The sequence below is a fragment of the Lissotriton vulgaris genome, chromosome 5 (assembly GCF_964263255.1).
Source record: "Lissotriton vulgaris chromosome 5, aLisVul1.2, whole genome shotgun sequence".
In the NCBI taxonomy this organism is placed as follows: domain Eukaryota; kingdom Metazoa; phylum Chordata; class Amphibia; order Caudata; family Salamandridae; genus Lissotriton; species Lissotriton vulgaris.
Window position 1 is genome coordinate 33,857,516 of NC_141693.1, and position 24,997 is coordinate 33,882,512.

General features: G+C 48.8%; 1 protein-coding gene across 1 annotated transcript in view; it reads right to left on the bottom strand.

Annotated features, from left to right (window-relative positions):
* LOC147710052 (uncharacterized) overlaps positions 1–24,156 on the bottom strand; it is a 72,048-nt gene extending 47,892 nt beyond the window's left edge. Inside the window, exon 1 of the mRNA XM_086920709.1 lies at positions 23,859–24,156. Within this exon, the coding sequence (XP_086776835.1) occupies positions 23,859–24,105 (247 nt within the window). The 5' untranslated portion in view covers positions 24,106–24,156. The remainder of the gene's footprint in view (positions 1–23,858) is intronic.
* Between the last annotated feature and the right edge of the window lie 841 nt (positions 24,157–24,997).

Consider the following 24,997-nt stretch of genomic DNA (forward strand, 5'->3'; position numbering starts at 1 on the left):
TTTCTGAGGGCGCACAGGACAAAGCTGGTGCCTGTGCAACCCTGCTTGAAGAATTAATACCGCAGCTAACTGGCCTCAAATTCGATAGACAATTTGAAATAGAGAAGGCCTACAGAGTGCCAGCTTTGAAACCACCGCAGGGCAAAGGACCACTGCCAATAATATGCAGTCTGCTGAGATCAAACCATACAGAGGCGATCTTCGCTTTCGGTCGGAAAAACCCGAACCTGAGATGGGAAGGCAACAAAATAATCCTCACGCAGGGCTTCGAGACAAACAGTGGAAACCAGGAAGGGTTTCCGATCACTGACAGACACGCTATGCAGAAACCGCATCACCTTCAGCTTTGCGGGCCCAGCGAGATTCAAAATCTGACAAATGGAGTACACTGACTTTCGACGACCCAAACGATCTAAGGAAGTACATCCAAGGCCCGCCAACAGAGGACATGGAGGCCCAGAGCCTAGGAGCGGCAAAAAGAAGCGCATCACCAGACAATGCGGATAAGTCGGAGTGATCGCTAAAGGAGGCGTCTACCAGACTCAGGACCCTAACGAACAGTACTAACGAACAGTACTACCTCTCAACCGATCTACCTCATTCCTTCTACCTCTTGAAGCATCTGCGCTAGGTTTATACATAGCCAACCAAGCTACCTCACAACAGATCTACCTCACAACGTACCTACCACTAGATGCTAGGAACCGGACGAGCACACAAAGAAGAACTGAGGAAACCTCACATATATCCTTTATGTTATGCTGATTTGTTTACAGGGCGCATCACGAGAGAACTTGGGAAGAACTCAAAAACTGTGCCTTGGGGGAAATGGGACATGGAACTTTGCTGTCGCACACCCACTCAGCAACCAGCGGGGGAGGGGGGAGGTGCAGGAGGGGAGTGGAGTGGGGGGGGGGGGGGGGAGGGGGGAGGGGAGACACCGGGTACAGCCATATGGGCTTCCTACATCTACTAATCTATTCTTCACTTTCTTTCTCTTTATCACCGACCCAATACTTGGGGTGAACACAGACAACCAACAAACAAGGACAGGCCACACCGCCACAAGGGTGGGGGCACAGTAAGTACAAAAAGGACATGCAACCCCGCACTAAGACAAACCAACACACAGAGTAACACGAACCAAGCGCGACACGCAACATATAGGATGACACACACCAAAGAAGGCCAGCTCCTAGCCAATATCAAAGTAGTCTCCTTCAATGTTAAAGGACTCAACCACCCGGTCAAAAGAAGGAAGGTCATAGAGTACCTAGCCAAAAAAAAAAATCACAGAACGAGAAAGAGATAAAAGACCTAGAGACAGGCCACATAGCAAACTTAGAAGACAGGAACACTAACAAATATAACAAAAAAGAAATACGAGCTGAACAAAATTCTGAGTGAGAGCAGGAACCTGGCTGAACAAATACAAGGCAATCAATCTGTGCACCGCCAACAGAGCTGGGAAAGCACTTGCCTCCTATCTAAAAAACAAGCAAAGGCAGCACGCGGTAGCCGCTGTCACAGACTAAAAACAAATCACAAATCGCAAACAAAGATCCTCAGGGTTTTCAAAGAATTCTACGGAGAGCTATACAGAGAGGACCAGAACCTCGACGAAGATGGCGGAGCCAAGCTCCTAGAAAAGATCCCACTGCCCGCACTCAGAGACACAGAGGTACACTAGAACTAGACATCACGGGCGACGAAATAGAAAAGGCAGTAGCGAGCTTTAAGGACAACAAAGCCCTAGGCCCAGATGAATATACAGCAAGATTCTAAAAGCAATTCCTACCCTTAATTAGACCAACAATGGTAGAAGTGTTCACAAACTGCATCCAAAAAGGGAGAATGACACCCACAATGGCAGAAGCCAATATCATAGTGATCCCGAAGACCCACAACACCCCAAGAACTACCGGCCAATCTCCCTAATCAACGTAGACTGCAAGATCTATGCGAAGATTCTAGCGACAAGACTAAACGCGTTCCTGCCCAAACTTATACACTGCTCACAAATGGGCTACCTCAAAAATAGGATGTCCCACGACAACACTAGACTCCTATGCCACCTAATAAACCATGCCTCCACCAGCAACAATGCAGCGGTCATGATTGCCCTGGACGCGGAAAAAGCCTTCAACAGTGTCATGGCCTTTCCTACATCGCTGCATGCTAAAATTCGATCTAGGGACTAACTTCAGAAGGATGGTGCTAGCTCTCTACAATGAGCCAAAAGCCCGCGTGGTAGTGAACGGTGGAACATCGGAGCCACTCACTCTAGAAAGCGGCACAAGGCAAGGCTGCCCACTCTCTCCAGCCCTCTTCCTACTAGCCCTGGAGCCGCTCCTAGCCATGATTAGAAACAACAAAGACATAAGGGGAATCCCAATCGGGGACGACACAGTTAAGCTAGCGGCATACGCGGATGACATCCTCATTACCACTGAAAATCCAGGCCCGTCAATAGCCGCACTTATGCTCACCATAGAGCAGTACGCACAGGCCTCAGGATACAAACTCAAAGATAAATCGGAGTGCAAGCCGCTGAACGTACACACAACCAGGGATGTGCTAGGGAACTCAGGGCTGGCTTGGCAGAAGAAATTCCTCAAATACCTTGGCCTACACTTCAGGGGGGGATCTCAAGACCACGCTAGACCACAATGAATCGATACTACTAAACAAACTGAAAGGGAGACTAGAGACGTGATCACCTAGATTCATCAGCTGGTGGGGGAGAGTGGAAACAATCAAAATGATGCCAACACCTATGGTTACCTACATGCTCAACATGCTACCACTGATCAACACAGAGGACTTTCACAAACGCCTAGACAAAATAATAAAAAAATTCCTATGGAGAGACAAGAGACCCAGAATCAGCCTACAAAAACTCAGGCTAAACAAGAGCCTGGGTGGGCTAAACGTAACAAATTTTAAAACATTCCAAACAGCTTATATAGCCAAACAGGGGCTTTACTGGCTAGTCCCAAAACAAGACTACACGCCAGCATGGCTCTCACTAGAGAAAAGAATCTTAAATGGCCTAGACCCTTTAGCCCTACTTACAGCGAGCAAACACCCCGAAATTGCCAACAATCCCATACTGAAGAATACCAGGAACGCCCTCCTCAAAGTAGACAAGAAAATGGACGCCAGCATTAAGAACACTAAGTGGAAATCGATATGGGTTAAACCTAAAATAAAGTACCGCAAGAAAAGATGGCATCTCCACCCCCAACCAACTAAGCGACCAAGACACACACATCACCTTCGACACCATAAAACACACACACACACAAACTAAAATACATCAAACTATACAATTTCCTCAAAATAAAAGTGGCAATCACAAAAGCAGAACTTAACAAAGTGAACCCCCCCCCCCATCCTGCAATACGCAGCGAACCTAAATAAGGTAGGACACCAGACGTCCCACCTCTACAAGCTCCTAAGCCCAGGAACATCCAAACTCAATAACAAAACTTTAGAATACTGGGAGTCATTCCTCCACAGGCGTCTCACCGAGATGGAAAAGTCTAACCTCTGGACGTCAGCATCGCACAACAAGGTCACCACCACTTTAGCACAAACTAAATTCTGGCTACTACACAAGACATACTGGACCCCCTCCCGCCTAGCGACAATAGGGATACGAGACAGTGACGAGTGTTGGAACTGTAACAAACTAAAAGGGGACCTGCAACACCTAATCTTCCACTGCCCTAAGGTCAAACGATTCTGGAACAGAATAAGCGACTTTATTAACAATGCTCTAGGGGGGGGGGGAACATCACTTACAACGCATTTATTACAACGCCCTACCATTACATCGCAACCATTACAACGCAAACCATTACAACGCATTGCGCTGGGGGGCGCTCTAGGATAGGGAATATATTTAATTTACTATCCAACACCTTCCCTACTATCCACGGGGACTGGAGTTGGAATAGTAAATTAAATAATTCACTATCCAGCGCTTAAAAGCACTATGCGTTGTAATGGTATGCGATGTAAAAACCGCGTTGTAACAGCAGGCGTTGTAATAGCCTGCGTTGTAGTGACACCAATCCTGCTCTAGGTCTCTCGATACAACTAGACTTCCACGGGCTGGCCACAGCCTTCATGGCCCCCTCAATCCAATCCAAAGAGGACAGAGAGCTGATCGACCTCCTACTCACAGCAGCGGTTAAGACGGTCCTAAGTAACTGGAAGAACACGGGGAAAGCATCCTTCAGGGTTTGGTTCAACTGGATCACCTTCCTGTGGGGGGCTCACACCATATCCTCAAACCACACATCAAAAACCTGCAGAAGAGGCAAAATGTGGCTCTCCCTAGACAACTACCTGTCCTCACACAAGCCCCCCTAGGTTGTCATCCAAGGGAGACAACACACCCACACACATCGCAGGCGGAAAGCCTGGCCACCTCCATTGACACTCGAACAATGTGTTCCTCCCACTCTCTCACTTTCTCTTTTTCCCCCTTTCCTTTCACCGTCACCTGAGGGTATATAAGCAGGCCGCAGATAACGCCACACAACGAGTATACGAATGTAGCATGCATGCTCTCACAAAAGGCCGTATGTAACCCAACCGGCATATAATGTTGTCAAGTTTTTATTTTTCCCCCCTCGGGCGACCTATACTGTACTCCTGTATACTGTACCTTGTATATAAAACTCTCAAAATTCACTTGAAATAAAAAAAAACTAAAAATTGCTGTATTACCCAAATTTCTGTATTTGTCAATATCCAGATCCCCCTTACACACACCTTTTTCAAGACCCTCAGATTACTGCTGATTTCTCTTGTGTGGGCAGGCTAGATTAACATGGGAGTTGATGACACTCCCGTTCAAACAGGGCGGTATGGGTGCTCCAGACATGCAATTATATGCCAGGTGCGCTCAGGCTCAGTTCCTCCACCACTGGGATCACCCACCAACCCTTCCAACCTGACGTAACAGTGGAGACCGATGTGGTTGCACCTGTCCCTCTTCATGTGGCGTTGTACCAACCATACTGCCGCCCTCGGGCCGGCATAGACACCTCGGCGAACCTACGTTGGGCATGGGATGAACTGCGGAAGCGGGCAGGCGCTCGATTTTTATATGCCCCTTCTATACAGTTGGCACATAACCCTATGTAACCAAATTCAGGTGACGGAATTCGTAAAACATTGGCACAAAAAATGAACCTCCGCACGTTTGCAGAGCTCTATCCGGAGAACACATTGAGATCCCCTCCGACAGCAGACTACGGCCACACAGTGCCATTTGCTGAACTCTTCCTATATCGTAAATTATGCGCCGCCTGCAGCTCCCTACAAGACAGTTTTCCAACACCCCCTCAACCTCTGTCAGCATAAGAGAACCTTTTAAGTTCACCCTCACCCCCTAAACTTAACACACGCTTTTACACACATACACACATGCAATATACGGCCCCATTGTTGAAGCCCAGAGCCTTACAGGGGTGGAACGATGAGCTCCCCACTGAGCTAACTGAAGATCAGTGGGTGTAATGTTGCCGCCAACTCACCGAACTGTCCCCAAACTATAGGCTTCGCCCGATTCATTTCAAGTTCCTCCATAGATTTTACAGGACACCTATAGGCATGCACTGAATGGGACAGAGGATGACGACAGCTGCTGGCGCTGCGGGTTCACACCCGCCTCTTTCCTACACATGGCAGGAGTCTGTCCAAAGCTAACATACTGGTCCACCATTTTCACATTGATTAACCAGATCATCGGTACATCTCTGTCTCGCACTCCCCTGTTGGGCTTGCTGAGCTATGCCAAGCATACACCACCTAAGGTACTCAAGCTACACGATCTTCTCCTTTTAGCATAGTGTCAGGTGACCGTGCACTGGGGGAGGAGGCCATCCATTAAGGAATGGATTAGGGATATCACGTAAGGTCACTCCCAATTGACCACATTTTGGGAATTAATGCCCCCCACTTCCAGACCTAGGGACATCTGGGAACCATTCATTACTTGGTCTCGGGAGAGACCGGGGGCAGACAGGGACACTGACTCACACTAGATCATCCGATGGGCTACCGTGAATTGCTACAGCTGCCTCTCTGTAAAGATACCCTGCCAGCATTACAAGTGTTATACAACGAACCTCCGGCTTTGTAGAAACGTATCCCCTATGATTACTTCCCGATTGGTCTGTTTGACATGGCCCTTTTTTTGCAGGGTCATCCCTGAACTTTTTGCCTTCCTCTTCTATTTTTTCTGACCTGTTGGCTGTTTTAGGACTCTGGGCACTTTACTACTGCTGATCAGTGCTAAAGTGCATATGATCTCCTTATTGTAAATTGATATATGGATTAGTGATTCCAGGATTGGCTGATTTGGTTTACTTGTCAGCACTGAGTGTGCCCAGGGCTTGTAAACCAAATGCTGCTGGTGGGCTGGGAGCACTGAGTGTGCCACCCACAGGAGCAGCCTGTAAAAGTGTATCTAAGGCCTGCCATTGCAGAGCCTATGTGCAGTCTTGTACTGCCATGTTGACTGGGCAAGTACGCCCACTTGCCAGTCCCTAAACCTTCCCTTCATATCAGTCACCCCTATGGTAGGCCCAAGGGCAGGGTGCATTGCAAGAATAAGGTAGGACAAGCCATGATGTGTGTGGCATGTCCTATTAGTGAATTACAGCCATTTTCGTTTTTCACTATTGCAAAGCTACCTGTTCTCCATAGGCTAGAATGGACAGCTCGATTATTACATCTTATAATCCTAACTGACTCAGAGAACATGGTAGAAATTAGAGTTTAGTATGCCTGAACTCAGAATGATAAAATACATCTTTTAGTGAAGTTGGTTTTAACATTCGGTGTGTGAAAATACCACTTTTAGAAAGTAGGTATTTGCTTGCCTAAACCTGTTAAGCCTGCCTCTGCTAGGTTGTGTATTCCTTTGTCTGGGATTTGTGAGTGACAGGGCTGGGGCTTCCAAGAGACAGGATGAGTCACCCAGTGGTGAATACAGATATCTGCATCTAGATGGGAGGGAGGAGTTGAACCTGAACCTTGAATACGGCTGTGCCTGACTTCCACAATGCTGGCTCCACCTCCTGGGAAGTGGCTGATGTCTCTGCCCTGCACACTGAAAAAAGAGAAGGAATCCTGTCAACAAAGTGCTCCAGGGCTGTACTTGCCTTCCACAATGCTGGCTCCACCTCCTGTGGGGCGCCTGATGCCTCTGCCCTGCACCGTGAAGGGAAAGGGGAAGTCTGGTAAACAGAGTGCTTCGGAACTGGTTTGGACTGGGCACAGGCCCCTCTCCCCTCCCTTTTGGGGTATAAGTATTGGGACCCTGATCCCAAGAAATTAGATCACTTTTGGACTACAAGAAGAAACCTCTGCGGAGGAGAGGAGCCTGAAGAAACTGAGGAGAGACTATTCCTAAGCTGAAGTGCTGCTTAGGGGATTGGCCTGCAGTGGTTGCCTGACTGCCAAAGAGAGGAGAAAGAACTTTGTGTGCTTTACTTTCAACTTGTGAAGGATCTCCAAGGGCTTTGAAAAGAGCTTGCCTCCTGCTGGAGTCTCAGGGACAACAGACTTCACCCCCCCCGGCTCCCTAGAGTCCCTCTGGAAGTGCCTGCTGCGGTTTTAGGCCTTCTATGGACTGCGTGTTGCAAGGAGCTGGAAGTGCAACTCAACGAAGCCGAAAAGTGTCGCCGTCGCGGTTGCCTGCCCTCGCACTTCTGAACAAGGGCGTCACCGCTGGAACAGTTGCATTGCACCGCATCGAAGAAAGAGCCTCGCATCCCCAGAGCTGCTGCCGCATTTCTAAACAAGGATGTCGCCACTATAGTTGTTGCATCGTGCGGTAGCTTCACGCAACCGTGGGAGAAGAGTGCCGCAGTGTCGTGCGAGGATGTGGTTGGCAATCCTCACCTCCAGTTGGTTGGCAAGATCAAGGCGCATGCGCGAAGAGCCGAGCATGCGCAGATGCATCATTCCCGGCATTTAACCACTCCCTTCCATACATTGAACGCTTCGCGTTCCGGTTCTGAGGTCAATTGTGGTTTGTGTCCGGGTCACGGTGGTGGCGAGCAGCGGGATCCGTCGGGACTTCGGCGGTCGTCGGGTCGTCTCATGGCAAGTACTGTCTAGCGACTTGAAATTGATGTTGTACGCATCTTTCCATATAGCGAGAGGTGCGGTTGTGTAGTACTACGCACGAGTAATTTCGCATTGTCTATAAAGCATTGGCAGCAGTTCCCTGAGCTTCTAAGGGATTGGCTATCAGTTTGTTTTTTGCAGTTTAGTTGGAGTTCTTATTTTTCACGTGGTGCGTGTTAGACTTAAGGTGGATTTGGAAGACGGTACTCTTCCTTTGATACTTGTCGGGACTAGTGGAGCATTGATACTAGTCCCGGAGCTTAGTTATAGTTTACCTGGAACTAGAGGAGTGTTGATTCTAGTTCCAGTCTTTGAGGTTTTCTTTAAGCCCATACACAGGTAGGCTGAATGTTGTATTCTCCTCATTTACTTGTGTAGCACAGATAGTAAGGACACTCACGTTACAATATATTGCAGGATATACAGAAAACTCCCATTCCTGACCGCCAGACCTTACAACCCTATGTACATGTTGCCAGCTCTCTCATCTCAGCCTCGTATGTAACTTTCTCACAATTCTTACCTTTCTTACTACACTCATCTATTACTACACGAACCATTGTTCTTTGTATTCACATAGGACTCCAGTATTCAGAGATTTGGTGGCTCCCCAGGAATAACAGTTACTCCTCCTGTGTATGAAGAAATCTGTGTTTCTTTTCCCCCACTTTCCTTGTTTTGTCTCCCTGTTTTCCCTTGACGGGCATCACTATCCTTTCTCAGTGATATCATTCTGGCAGGTGGTGAACCAGTTAGGGGAGGCAGTGGAAAGAGCATCACCTTCCTGGTACTTCTGATGAAACATTTGTGTCAAGCATCACACGCAGCTGAAGCTGTTGCACTTCTGAACATGGGTGTTGCCGCTGCAGTCCACGCATCGAACCGAGAACTTCTCGCATCCCCGGAGAAGCGTGCTGCATCTGGAAGATCTTCACGTCCTTATTTCTTTGCACCAGAACTTAGCCGCATTTCCATCGCTGCGACATTGCTTTGTCGTGGAAGCGCAACGCATCATAAGGTACATGGACGCAAAGTGTTGCATCTTAAAAACTGAACTAAGCTAAAACTACCATCTTAAAGTAACAGTATTGTGTATTTTTGTAGTTTATGGTCTTGTGGTAAACCTATATAAAGTATAGCCTTTTTTTATATAAAACCTTGTGTGGTGTCCATCTGTAGTGTTGTCACTGGGTTACTGGTCACAAATGCTTTACACACCGCCTCTGAGATAAGCCTGTCTGCTCATGCCAAGCTACCAAAGGAGTGAGCAGGGGTTATTTTAGGAGTGTAGCCCCCTTACCCTGACTAGAGGCATGGGTCCCTATTTGTCACAAGTACCTACCTGTGCCAACTAGAGACACCCAAATCGAACAGTCTCATAATGAAGTGATACTGTACACCTATGTGCTTAGTATTAGTGGCAGGGGCACAGTTTGTAAAACATTTGTAAAGAGCTGAAAGTGCAGCTTATACTCCTGGGCATACACTGCTGATATACTGGCTTGTTAAGTTTGTGTTTCTGTATTTACTTCTGCAAATGCCAATAAATAAAATAAAAATACAATAAAATAAACTATCCATTAGAAGCCATTGAAAGTTTACACTTGCTACCGTCAGATTCAAGTGCGGTAGGTGGTCTAGTTTGTAGAACAGACCCCAGGACAGCAGAGCCAGAAGACCCCAGCGCGGTTATGGTACAGTAACCAGAACCTGCCATTGACTGTACACATAGTTACACAGCCTCACTGACTGTTTCCTTTTCTTAGATGTCCCTTACTGTCCAGTCCTGACGAGACTCCTATTTCACGGGTCGAAACGCCGTCGACGCCATAGGAAATGAACTATTGATCACAGTGCCTATGACTGTAGATAGCCACTGATTAATTATTGTTTCTATTATTACTTATGGTCATTTTCCTTTTCTGTAAATATTCTCAGCTGAAACTTGTACATACTATTTATTGTTACACGTTTTCTGTTTCGCTTAGAACACCACTTGGGACACATTACACCTTTGTATATTATGTGTACGTTGTGGATATAATTGCAGTATCAACTGTTTGTTGAAATACAAAGAGATTGATATAAACTGGTACAAGTGTGAGTTGTGTCTCTCTTTGACGTCCTCTCTCTAATATTTGAATTGCCATTGAGCTATGTACTGACTGAACATTGTACAATTAATATGCCACAGGAACCATTGTTTTCTGGATAAACGCATTGCCCTGGTTCCTCTGTGAGTAGGGTTCCCCTTGTTCCCCTTTTCGCATTGGCCCTCCACCAGCATCCGGTGTGAAAAGGATCCACATCACAGGGGCTGGGAGGAGAAGGAAGAACCACTCAGGGTATATGCTTCGAGCAGTCTTTAACATGCAGTGTATTAGTGGCTCTCATATCCGCGAGGAGTGAGATGAAGTGAAGGGGGTCCAGAAAATACAAGATGCAGCATCTGAAGCATCAGGTGGATCTTCAGGAGAACTCAAAATGTTGAATGGTAGGACCTAGTTTACTGCCAGGAACATAACGTGATGGTTCAAGAAAGGTATGTGGAGTCTGTTCCATTGAAACCTTTAGCCAGAATTTGAACCTGCCTAAACTCCCAGTGATTGTGTTCAATTATCAGCTACTTCTTAAGAGACAGAAAAGCCAAGCTGTAAGAGGGTTGGGCAGAACAGTTCATGACTGTCTGGTGAGGAGGAAGATCAACATGGAGGCTCGGTCTCCTGGAGCCATTATAAAGAGAAGGATTCATTGGCCAATATTCTGACCTGCACACGCAAGAAAGACCTTGTTCTCAGGAGCAGTTGAACTGTAACACAAGAACATATGTGAGGGATATCCAAAGATCATGACTTGAACATAATCTATAAAGCGCAACAAATGCCTGCAGGCATCAAGGCATTGTAGCCTTAGAGCCGCTCAGCCAGATGGCAAAGATGCAAGGCAAACTAAATATCCCTAAAGGGTAAAAGCCAGGTCATTAAGGCTTGCCTAAAGGGAGAGTACAACTTGATACAAGACAGATGAAGAAGTGAGTTCCAGAGACTTGCAGTCGCGACAGAAAAAGCTCTGCCTCATCTTTTAGTCCAAACTCTGGGCGCAGATTCCAAGTTGTGGTGAGCTGAACAGATATTTCTCCTGAGGGTATACCAGTGAAATATAGCTTTTATTCCCTCCGGACTAGCATTATAGAGGGCCTTGTATGCACTGCAAAGTGCCTTAAAAATTACACCCTTTTTTATTGGGAGCCCCTTGGACACAGAGTGCCGCTTTGCAATATCCGGGTTGTGCCTTGCCAGCAAATTCTGCACAGTTTGGCTTTAAGTGTTTTTGTTGACCTCAAGGTAAAGAGCACTGCAATAATCTATCCTTGAGGAGACCAACTCCAAGGCTACTTGTTTCCGAGCCAAAGGGGAATGGAAACATTTTCTGCAACATTTTGATGATCCAGAAACCTGTAGTCGTAGTATGATTGACCTGCCTGTGCAGTGAAATGCAAATGCTACTTACCAGTATGCATCTGTTCTTGGCATGTAGGGCTGCTGACATTCATATCTGTGCATAGATCGCCACCTAGTGTTGGGTCCGGATGATTGCACATTGTTGTCCTGGAAGAGTCTTCGAAGTATCACGAGATAGGTGGCTCCTCCCCTGGACTACAGTGCGCATGGGCATCGCCTCCATCCCCAGATTGTTTTTAGCCGTTGGCAGAGATGGAGTGAAGAATGTGAGTGATGACCATGCTATGAGCATATATATATATATATATATATATATATATATATGAAGACTGCAGCTGCTACAGGCGCCGGGGAGGAGGGTGGGCGATATGAATGTCAGCTGCCCTACATGCCAAGAACAGATGCATACTGGTAAGTAGCATTTGCAGTTCGAGGCATGTGGGCTGCTGAATTCATATCTGTGCATAGAATACATAGCAGTCCCTCCATTAGCGGTGGCCGCCCGTGCCAGCTGCAGCAGTCTGAAAAAGTGTCTTGAGAACAGCCTGACCAACAGCTGCCTGCTGTTTGGAGTGCACGTCTACACAGTAATGTTTAGTGAAAGTATGTGTGGTAGACCATGTGGCTGCTCTACAAATATCTTCTAAGGGAATGTTACCTAGGAAAGCCATAGAGGCCCCCAACTTCCTGGTGGAGTGGACTCTTGGTGGGATAGTGAGAGTGCGTTTAGCTTTAGCGTAACAGATCTGAATGCATTTCACAATCCACCTAGCGATCCCAGCTTTGGAGATAGCGTTTCCCTTGTGATGTGAGGCAAAAGCAACGAAAAGCTGCTTGGTTTTGCGGAAATCTTTTGTCCTGTCCACATAGTACATCAAGGCTCTTTTAACGTCAAGGGTGTGGAGCATCCGCTCCGCCAGCGTCTCTGGGTTTTGGAAAAACACCGGCAACTCAATTGGCTGGTTCATATGGAATTGAGATACAACCTTGGGTAAGAATTTAGGGTTAGTGCGGAGCACAACCCTGTTAGCATGTACTTGGAAGAAAGGTTCCTGGATGGTGAGCACCTGCAACTCGCTAACCCTCCGTAGCGATGTAATTGCTACTAAGAAAGCAACCTTCCAAGTCAGAAACTGAAGCTCACAAGAGTGCAGTGGCTCAAAGGGAGGACCCATCAGTCTTGTAAGAACCACATTGAGGTTCCATTCTGGAGCTGGTGGGGTCCTTGGTGGAATGACTCTCTTGAGTCCTTCCAGAATAGCCTTGATAGCAGGGACCTTAAAAGTGACAGGTGTTGCCTATTCTGGAGGTATGCTGCCATAGCAGACAGGTGAATGCGGATGGAAGAGTACGCCAAATTGCATTGATACAAGTGGAACAGGTAACCAATGATGTTTTGAATGGAAGCATCTAGCGGGTCAATATCGTGGTTAACACAGTAAATGACAAACCTCTTCCATTTAGCCGCATAACAAGCTCTAGTAGTGGGCTTCCTTGCCCCCCGAATGATGTTCATGCAATCGGGAGGAAGATTGAGGTAGCCAAACTCTAGGACTTCAGGAGCCAGATCGCCAGGTTGAGCTGTTGCGGATCTGGGTGCTGAATGTCGCCATGGCTCTGCGTCAGAAGGCTGGGAGTGAGATGAAGCCTTTGATGCGGTACCACGGAGAGTTCCAGAAACGTGGTGTACCACGGTTGGCGAGCCCACGTTGGAGCAACCAGGATGAGAGTCATCGAGTGCTGCCTGAGCTTGCGTGCCACCAGCGGTATCAGAGGTGCTGGGGGAAAAGCGTACGCAAATCTGCCTGACCAGTTCATCCACATCGCATTGCCCTGTGATTGCGGGTGTGGGAACCTGGCGGCGAAGCTTTGGCATTTTGCGTTCTCCTTTGTGGCGAACAGGTCTATCTCTGGATGACCCCACCTTTGGAAGTACGGTTGGAGTACGGATGGATGTATCTCCCACTCGTGCATTTGATGGCTGTGCCTGCTGAGCAGGTCCGCCATCTGGTTGTCCTTGCCCGGGAGATGCTCCGCCATGAGGAAGATGTTCCTCTGAATGGCCCACTTCCACATGCTCTGAGCCAGATGAGACAGCTGCGGAGAGTGTGTGCCTCCCTGCTTCTGAATGTAGTACATGGCCGTCATGTTGTCCGTCCGGATCAACACGACCTTGTTGCACAGATGTACTTTGAACGCCTTCAAGGCCATGAAGATTGCCATCAGTTCCAACACATTGATGTGCATCTTCCTTTGCTGTAGTGTCCATAGTCCCTGCACCGTGTAGTGGAGTACATGCGCTCCCCATCGCTGGAGAGAAGAGTCTGTTGTCAGGATAATCTGTGGCACAGGCTCTTGGAATGGTCGGCCCTTGCAAAGGTTTTGTGGATTCCACCAATGCAAAGAGTTGTATGCCCGACCGTTCACCAACACTAGGTCTGTCAGTTGCCCATGAGCCTGAGTCCACTGACGTGCCAGGCACTCCTGAAGCGGACGCATATGTAGTCTCGCGTGTGGGACAATGGAGATGCAGGAGGCCATCATGCCTATCAACTGCATGAACACCTTCGCTGGAAGCGAGTGTTGAGGTCTGAATCGTTGGATCAGCGTTTGGATACTGGCGATTCTCACTGAATTTGGCTGCGCAGTGGCTGCCAGAGTGTTTATTGTCGCGCCCAGATACTGCCGTACATGGGCGGGCTGAAGATGGGATTTCGGGTAGTTCAGAGAGAATCCCAGATCGTGCAGGAGATGAATGGTGCGGGACACGTGGTCGGCGCACTGTTGTTCTGTTTTTGCTTGAATGAGCCAGTCGTCCAGGTAAGGGTAGACGTGGACGTTCTGGCGTCGCAGATGCGCCGCCACAGTCGCCAGGCACTTCGTAAAGACCCTTGGCGCTGTGGTGACCCCGAACGGCAGAACCCTGAACTGGTAGTGCTGGTCTTGGATCGTGAATCTGAGATACTTCCTGTGGGAAGGATGCAGGGGGATATGAAAGTATGCGTCTTTTAGATCCAACGTAGCCAGGAAGTCCCCCTGTTGAAGCAGAGGGAGCACTTGCTGCAACGTGAGCATATGGAAATGCTCCGAGAGAATGTACCAGTTGAGGTGCCTGAGGTCCAGGATGGGCCGCAGGGAACCGTCCTTTTTGGGGATTAGAAAGTACAGAGAGTAAACTCCTGTAGCCCTTTCCTGCAGTGGGACGAGCTCTATTGCCCCTTTTTGCAGCATGACCTGAACTTCCTGCTGCAACAAGAGCAAGTGCTCGTCGGACATAGGACGGCTTCTTGGAGGTATGTTCGGTGGAGTGGAGGTAAGTTCCAGACAGTAACCGTACTGGATAAGAGACTTGACCCACCTGTCCGTGGTGATGGATTTCCACGCGGGCAGGAACTGCTGGAGTCTCCCCCCGACCGGTGTTGTGTGGTCGGGGGGCAGTGACAAGGCGTCACTGCTTGTTGGCGGCGGTGGACCTGGAGCGGTTGTTTCCACGTCCCCTGCCTTTGATGTTGTTGCCTCTGTAGCCACCTCTACCCTTGTTGGTGTATGAGGTTTGGGTATTGCCTTTGTAGTACTGGGTGGATTGCGATGCCTGACCCCTTGAGGTGCCTCTGGTATTGGAGCGGCGAAAGGAGCCACCCCGAAACTGCTGAGACTGAAGGGCCCTCATAGACTTAGCAGTGTCTGTATCTTTTTTCATTTTCTCAAGCGTCGCATCCACCTCAGGGCCAAACAAATGGTCAGGATTAACCGTCTGGTTCAGGATGGTCGTTTGTATATCAGGTTTAAACCCTGAAATCCTAAGCCATGCATGTCTTCTGAGCAACACACTAGTGTTGATTGCCCTGGATGCTGTATCAGCCACATCTAGCGCACATTTTATGGAAGCGTTTGTGATGAGCTTTCCCTCTTGAATTAACATCTCCCCTGCCTCCTTGTACTGGTCAGGCAAGTGCTGCAGCAGTGCTTCTAGGGTGTCATAATGAGCCCTATCGTAGCGTGCAAGTAGGGCCTGCGTGTTCGAGATGCGCCAAATGTTAGCTGCCTGTGCAGCAATCAGTTTCCCTGAGGCCTCAAATATTTTTGACTCTTTGTCTGGGGGAGGAGCGTCACCAGTTGTCTGTGAGTTCACCCTCTTGCGAGCGTTGGAAACAACCAAAGAGTCCAGTGGCAAGTGTCCCTTGATATATGTTGGATCCGAGGGCGCTGCCTTATATTTTTTATCAATGCGTGGATTGATGACACGTGCCCGAGTGGGCTCCTTGAAGACCTCCTGCGCGTGCTTGAGCACTCCCTTGAGCATTGGCAAAGTTTTGATTGACTTTTCGGCCACAGAGAAAGTGTCAAATAAAAAGTCCACATCCACAGGATCGGAGTGCAGCTCGACATCGTGGTTAGCCGCAGCTCTCTCGATCAGCGCGTTGAAGGCAGCAGAGTCCTCCGTTGGCGAAGTTTTCGCCGCAAAGAGATGCGGTTCCTGACCCGACTGCGGGTCCTCAGGGTCGCCTCCGGCAGACCAAGGTTCATGTTCCTCCTCCGGATCAGAGTACGCCGGATAGTTGTACTCTACCTCCTCCTCGTCGTCATCCCCCGCGGTGGAGCGAGTTGGGGAACGCGGCAGGTCACTTGGAGACGCCGGCGCCAAAGGCGCTGAAGTACCCGCAGAGTCCTTCTTGTTTTTGAGAGGAATGCGAAAGTGTTCCAGCACCGGCTCCGTGGTGATTTTCCTCTTGAGGGACAGTTTCCCGGTATTGGCGTCGATGACTTCACGACGTTCTTCCTCCGCGAGTGGCTGGAGCCGAGGTTTAGACACCACCGGAGACGCTTTGGGCGTCGATACCTCCTTCGAGGGCACCCCAGCCACCTGCTTCGAAGCGAAGGCCTTCGGCGTCGACTTCGGCGGCAGGGTGAAGCGGATAGGCGCTTGTGCCTTGGACGGCTTCAGCGCGTGCTTCGACACCCCAGCTTCAGGGTCGGGAAGCTCTGCGACCTTCCGAATCCGTTGCAGGGACTCCTCTACTTTCTTCGAAAGGGCTGGAGAGGGAGTGCCCGCCTCGCGTGATTTCCCTGACTTGGGAGTGGTGTCGGCGAGAGGCACCGTCTTCGGAGTCGATGCGGTACCGTCCTTGGCTCCGACGGCCGGAGCCGGGGAAGCCAGAGCTTTGGGATCGCCTTGACGCTTCTTTGAAGCCTTCTTCGGGTCATCGACCGCGACCATCTTCGGCGCCGACGCAGCCGCGTCGGACGACTTCGCCTTCGGCACCGACCCTGAGGCCTTCGGGTCGGCCATCTTGGCGGGACTGTCCATGTCGGCCATTTTGAATTTCTTAGATTTTGACGCCTCCAGAGCCTTCTGTACCGCTTTCACTTTCGAAGCCGGAGGTGTTGAACCCGAAGGCTTCACTTTCGTTTTTGGAAATGTGAGTGGCACCTCCAAAATGTCCGTGGCCGGGCCCGTAGGCGGGGCTGCTGGACTAATAACATGGTCTTGGGTAAGGCCCGAAGGCGATCCCTCGACCTGGGCCGCAGGAAGGGTGTCGACCCCTGAGTCAGTCCGGGGATGCTCCTCCTCCGAGCTATCCCCCACGGTGGCAATGGCCGTATCGTCGTCCCCTACCTCGTCGTCGGCTTCGTCAAACTCCTCGTCTCCTGCGTCGTAGGCCTCCCCCTCGGACGCAGGGCTAGAGTCCGAAACCTGATGGACATTGTCGCTTCCAACGTCTTCTTCGAAGATGTTGTCCGGCGGGGGCGCAGACAGTTTGGCCTGGAGTCTCGCAGCCCGACGAATCTTGAGGGTCTTCTTGCACCGGAACTTCGAGCAGGCCATACACCTGGCCTCGTCGTGGTCCGGCGACAGACAAGTGTTGCACACTGGGTGCACGTCGAGGTGCGAGTATTTCGCGTTGCACACCGGGCACCGTTTAAACTGAGTTCGTTCCATGTCTGGAGCGTCGTGTAGGCCCGTCCGCGCCGACAGCACGCGGAAGGGCAGCGAGAGTTCGGAGCTGAAGAAACAGTAAACCCGAACGAAAACGATACCGGCGCCAAGCCTAAAGACCTTTTGGTCTCGAGTTAAGAGAGTTAACAACTATCGGTTCCGACAGAGGGAACCGACACACATCCGAACCCAATGGCGGAAAAAAACAATCTGGGGATGGAGGCGATGCCCATGCGCACTGTAATCCAGGGGAGGAGCCACCTATCTCGTGATACTTCGAAGACTCTTCCAGGACAACAATGTGCAATCATCCGGACCCAACACTAGGCGGCGATCTATGCACAGATATGAATTCAGCAGCCCACATGCCTCGAACACTCACTGCCCAGAATAACCCTCAGGTTCTTTGCCAGGTCAGTTGGAGCTGGTAAGATACCCAGCGAATCAGTTCACCAATTATTGTTCCACAGAGGCTTGTGTTCCGAAGACCACCACCTTCGTCTTCTAATCATTAAGCTTCAGATCAACACAAGTATCTGGGTGTTGTCGGCATACGACACCGCTTGTAGCCCAAAAGAGCGTACGAGCCAGGCCAGTGCGGAGATGGCCTCAATACAGAAGCTCAAGTAGCTGTTAAGAAGTTTTGCTGGGACTGGGAGCAGAGAAACAGGATGAAAGTTCTTGAGGTCATCGAGTCAAGATTTGGCTTCTTGAAATTAGATCAGCTTATGCTCAGCGGAGGGGGTGGGCAGGAAAGAGCTCATAAGAAGACACGCTCATATTTCTCTTCACTTATTAATCTCTATGCAATGTTACAGTGCTGTAGTACGCAAGAGCTCAGATTTGCTTTTTATCTGAAAATAAGATTTAGAGGCATCAAAGTTCGTCTATCCAGAAACAAAAACAGCACGAGTAGTGTGCACTCTACGAAATACACCTCACTATAGGGAGTGTTCCACTTGTTCTGTGGGGAAAAAACCTGCATTGCTGCTGCCCACCTGATCACTGTGCTCCTTCGAACCAGCCCCACTACAAAATCGTACACCCTCAGGATGTGGGGAGTAATTTGTTATTTTGCTTCTCTGAAAAACAAATAGCTGCGTAATGTTTGGTGACCGGCCATTGTAGGAAAGAAGGTAACCCCCCCCCCCATACACACACTTTTTGCAGGATTTCTGATGCACTTTGAGTGTGCCCTGCCAATCAGGTTCCCAGGGCTGGTGTTCTTCCCCCCCAACCTGTACCACGGTACCCACAATGGGCACAACTCTGATCTACCTGCGAGTCCCTTGGAAGGGGTACCCAATGGTACCAGGATGCCTGGTAGCCAGACGAGGGCCTCTGAGGGCTGCAGAATGTATTATACCACCCTCAGAGACCTCTCACCACAAACATGCACCACTGCCAATGCAGCCTGCAAGTTTTGGTGCAGCTAAGAGCGAAGAGTCGACATGGCATGCATACCTGACATGACAAAACGTTATGTAGAAATATGAACATGTCTGACTGCAAATTTTCTGGAGCGTGCCTCTTGGCACTCGATGGGCCAGATTAGGTTCGAGCTGTACTTTATATATTCATGTGCAAGGACGGGGCTTGTGCCAGAGAAGCACACCTTAGTTGCCTTAGAGCATAAAAACGTTTGGGAAGAACCCAGAGTGCATTATACGAAAATTTTGCATGCCACATCCCTGGGCAGGAGGCATAGGTAAGTCACGCAGTGTGCACTATAACTCATGTAAGGACCTATCGGCATGAGCAGTTAGGGCCCTATAATATCTACGTTGATTCCTAGATACAAGGGCAGTAAAGTCATAATATATGCTCTGAAACTTGTCATTACAAGTTTCACAGTCCCATAATGGCTTTATTGAATCCCAGGATTTTGGTATCAAACATCTCAGGATAATAAACATACCCTGATTCCAGTGCCAGATTAGCCCTTGCACTCAGGGGTCCCTTCTAGAGCCTCTGGTGGGCTCCTGGTGGGTAAACACCAGTCTGCCACCAAGAGACAGGTTTCTGGACCCCCGAGGTGAGACCCCCTCGCTCTTTGGGGCCAGAAACACCTTTCCTAGGCAGAAGTTCTAACACCTTCCCCAAGTCAGGAAGGGGTGAGCAGCTTCAAAAGGCCCAGCGCCTTTGTACTGCAACACCCCCCCCTCCCCCCGCCTCCTGCTGGTAGGAGGAGCCCCACTTACTGTCATCTCCCCCAATTTCGGCTGCAAATGTTAGCGAGTCTAGGTGGGGAGCCCACCTCTGCCAACCACACCCTCAGGTGGGGTAGGAGAGGTGAAGCCCCTTCCTCAGTGCCCGCCATCTTGTTGATGAAGGGCATCCCCCAATCGGGGTTAGCGAATGTGCTCACTCCCCCATGTAGGGCGAGCACATCAAGAGTGTAGTCGCCCACTGACTACTACCTAGAGACCCCTAAAACGCCAACTAAATACAGCATTTAATGGGCAGCTCTGAACCCAAGAGCGATCGATTCCTGTAACCTATGAAAGACAGAAGAAGTCGCACAGCAGAGGAGACTGTAGATAAGAACTGACTTGGCACCAGCCCTACCGGCATATCTGCAATTTTCGGTGATTCTGCTCCAAAAAAAGTCACCCTATCCTGCGGCAATCGTCCTCCAGTACCCCTGGGAGGACTGACTGCCTTCAACAAAAAACAGATCTCCTGTGAACAGCAGTTCTGTTCCTGAGAAACTCCAAAGAAAGACTGAGCCTGCTGAGGACGAAGAAACCAGATGCCTGGAACCACCTCTACACTCAAAGCCTACAGCCCGAATCAGAGTGACCCTCCAGTCCGAGCAAAGTCCCCCACGCACCAGAGTCAGAGTTCATGTGGATTGCCCCTCCAGGACTCCGTGATGTCGCCTGCAGCCTCTGCACGGAGACCCCCCCCCTGCGTGTGGCAAGTTAAGGTGAAACCAGACCTCAAAAGGCAGCACTGCATCCGACCGCCCTTCAGAAGAGGATCGGAGGTGTGCCTACATCCCAAAGCCCTTCAACTTATCTGCCCAGCTGTAGGTTCCTTCCAGAAGACTTCCTGTACCGAGCCTGCAGCCAAAATCATTGCATTGGGCTCCCGACTCCTAAGCACCCTGCATCCAGCGGCCCCTGCGCAGCTGGTGGTGTGGACTTGGTGCCGACTTGGGAGCTCCTTTGCTCCGAGCTTAACCCTAGAAGCTTGGCTCCCAAGACAGAGTGGCCTGCCCGTGAGCTGCCCCCAAACGAGGTGTCCCAATGGCTAACAAGGGCACCCCGGCCTCTGCACCCACCCGCGTGCCACTGGGTTTGCCAGAGTGCCAATCTGAACCTTGGTTCTAACCCCACACTCACCAAATTCACAGCTGATCTACTCACCTGCAACTTAACACTTCGTTTTTCTCATAGGATTGAAAGGTGAGTTTCCTCTAAACTAAAGTCTTGAAAGTGTTGACTTGTCTTGTACTGCACAAAGAGTAATCAATTGCTTGCACAAGAGTTAACCTGCTTAGAAATGTCCTGTATGGTGTAAACTGTGTTAGGAGTGCGTATCGTACCAAACCAGAACTGGCATCCAAAAGTAACTAAAAGTAATCAAAAAGTAATTACCAGCATTTAAACTTTCCTCAACTGCTAAAAGTAATCTGAATGTCCCTGCAAACCCAGTATTCACTGTCTTGCTGAAAGTAACATTGTATGAAGAGTTTAACTTACCTGCTATTAAGTAGAACTTGGTTCTAGAAATAAAATCACAGAATAACTTTTCATACAAACAATGGGGTCTGGATTCAGTCTTTGAGTGTGTGAAACCATTTCTTGCCGGAGTGTGTACAACAAATGCTTAGCGCTACCCTCTGATAAGCCTGACTGCTCGACCACACTACCACAAAGAGACTTAAGTATTATCTGCGTCTCCTTAAGCCTCTGCTATGCCTCAGGGGATCCACTGGACTGTGCACACTAGTTCTTATTCTGGTATAGTATATACAGAGCAAGCTTCCTACAGCCATCCAAACCATCGGCTGCCATCCATCAAACTTTATGTACACTGAATGGAACCGCCATGATCTACAAAGAAGACTGAAAGGTCTGTTGTCTTTTCTAAATCAGATGAACAGTAGTCTGTCAGGATGGTGGAAATATTGTCCTCCACCCCCCTGATGGATGGAGTGCGTTCACCAAACTCACAATCTGGCTCCTAACAGGAATTGCCCCTCTGCTGCCTCCTTGCATGTTTCTTGATCTACACAATTGTATCTTGTAAGGACATCTCACCTGCCTTTTAACTATCGGTTTATAGCTTGTAATGACGCAGCTTCAAATGCTCTGTGTACACCGGTCTGTCATCTGGACAGGTGCAACTTATTAGACTAAGAAGTCCTCAATCTTGAGATATCTCACAAGTCCTACATGAACCCTACAATGTACTAGAACAGACTTCACCTCAGGTTGTCTTCCCACCTACCCACACTCCAAACGGTGGAGTATAGTAAAGGGTATAAGCAAAGCAGAAGAGTAAAAGTGCACATATGTAGTGTGAAAGTGAAAAGCAAGAGATGGGACCGCACACGTGAAATGTGAATCTACACCACAAGCTGATAGGTCAAAGATAGCAACAATAATGTTTGTAACATAAATAGACTACAAAGAAGAGCACCCCTCCCCAACGTGAGGACTAGAAGAAAATAAGACAGATATCCGAAAACAAAGTTCTTCACGAAGTTTTGCTAACCGGACTGGTTGGACGTTCACACGATGGAGTATAGTGAAGGAGTGGGGTGTTGACCAAATATCATTACAAATGTCTGCCAATGGTAGGTTCCCTAAGAAATCCATTGTTGCATCTTTGTTGATATATGTGCACCTGGCACAGAATGCAAAGTTAGTTATGTGTAACCGACGTGTATGCACTCCTTGAGCTTCCTCATTACTTATGGAAGCAGAGATAGTGGAAGAAAAGCATACGGAAATATTCCACATCAGCTCTTCTATAGCACAATGCAGCCAAGGACATACCGGTACTTGCCCTGTGTGCAAGTGAACCGGACATAACTAACATGCCGTGTAAATGAAGCCGAAATACCTGCACATGCCCAGGGTGTAAGTGAACAAAACGGTTTCTTATCTGTAGGAAAATGGTCTCATCCAGCCTCCTCCGATGTCATATGCCCTCCCCAGAAGATCCCTGTCGCACTGGCAAACCTCAGATTCTTCACAGCTTTTTGACAGAGTATTCTCCAACGATTAACGGTATGGATGTCAGGGCCTGAAGTGTTGGCTTTTTGCATTTGCTTGCATTGCAAAGAAATCTATATTTGGTGTACGCCAATGTTTGATAATCACTACTGCTTGTGGAAAGGGGATGCTTGTCCGCTTAATTTGTTCACAACTTGGTCTTTCCCTGGGAGATGAATTGCTCATAGGTAAGAGGGAATCCTGACCTCCTTTCGTTGAAGGAGTTCCGCAATTTTTGCTTCTAGGAGTCTTTTACACCTAGAGGGCCCTTCGGCATCTGAAGCTGGGAAGAGCCTCTTCTTGAATGTGGCAGATTCAAACATTTGCTCTTATCCTTAGCAACCTTTCGCTGGGCACTTGTCTTTGTCAATTGATGTTTTACCCTTATCTGTATCCCTGGAACTAAATCTGAGGGATTCTTTTGGCCGCGGCTGAACTTCTGCAAAACCTTGGTTTACCAGTATATGCCATGTGGAAGTGAACTTGAGGTACAAGTGCATGTCCTCAGTTTAAGTGAAGCTGACCTACCTGCACATCCTCAGTGTGTGACACAGACATACCTGTACATGCCCAGTGTGTAAGTAATGCCAACATATCTGCATGCTTGGGGGGTGATTCGGACATATATCTACATGACATGTGTGAGCCTGACATATCTGTACACACCCTGTGAATAAGTGAAGCGAACATACATGCCCTGCGTGTGAATACCCGACACACATGCCTTGCGTGCAAGTGAAGCCGACAACCCTGTACATGTCCTGTGTGTTAATGACCCTGACATACCTGAACCTGCCCCGTAAGTAAACCTGACTTACTCGTACATGCCTTGCGCATAAGTGCCCCAACATACCTTTACATGCCCTGTGTACGCTAAGCTCAGATACCAGTACACACCCGCTGTGTAAGTGAAGATTAGATGCCTCTATATGCAGGTTGTAAGTGAAGCTGTAAGACCTGAATGTGCCCTGTGTGCACGTGAACCTTGACTTAGCTGTACATACCTCCTCTGTTACACGGACATACCTGGACCCTCCCATGCACAATGCTGATGCAGATGCAGATGCGTGAACTCACCAGTGAGCACCAGCTCTATCACCAGTAGAGGCTGAGAGGAGCTGGTGCAGAGGGTGTAAAACCCTTCATCCTGCCTCGATACGTCATCGATGACGATGCTGCCACCAGAGAGGTCCTTCCGGACACGGTCCCCAAGGGCAGATGTAAAAGGTAAGGGCTCCCACAGCAGCAAAGTAATGATGGGGGCCCCTCTGCAGTCGGGGGCCTGGGCCCCACTCCACGTCACCAGGGCAGACGTCAGGTTCATGGTCGGGATGAAGAAGGGGGACCCCTCAGGGATGCGGACACGGCGGGGTTCAGTGCCTTTACAAGGAAGAAAAACAAAGCACATGTTTAACTAGGAAGGTAGTTTTTATTGTTTCAGCGAAACAAGCCATAAGAATTAAAAATCAATACACAGCTCAATTCATTTTCAATAATTCATCATATCAAATACTACGCCACATTTAATCTTTTAGAAAACTATGCAGTTCATTTATCATATTAGTTCATATACTAAAAATGTTGCTCATATTTTTTACACGAAGGATAATATATGCAACTCTCCTTTAATACAATACGACACAGCTACTTCCGAAACTGGGGGCGCTACTCCTCCCACTCCCAGGGGCGGTGGACTAGAACACTGCTCTCTACTAAAATGTGTTGCTGGCCAATATTACCACAGGAACATATGGGAACTAATCTAGTCAGTCTTAAGACTTATAGACCTATGGAGGACACTCGAACCCGCACTACGCCTACCATTCGGGTGCCCATGGTAACCTTTCTCGCATGGACTACCTTTACATCGGCACATTTACTGCAATATTTCAACAACCCACATCACCTGGCATGAGGTATCTCCGATCACTCCCCATAGTAAATGACAATGCATTTTATTAATGTTTTAAAAGTCAACACATAAATAAAAGGAATTGTCGTTTACAATGCCAATAGCTCAAACTCTCATAAATGCGAGACCTATTTCATTGCAAATGCTTGGCTTCTTTATGCTTCCCATCCGTGTTGCTCTTGATGCTACCCCCGTTGCTTCTGTACCTCCCACCCTTCAACCATTGTCTCTGCTGTTTCTTCCCCTCCCCTCCCACTCCCATCCTTGTCTGTGTTGCTTCTTCCCTCCCATCTCAAACTCTCCT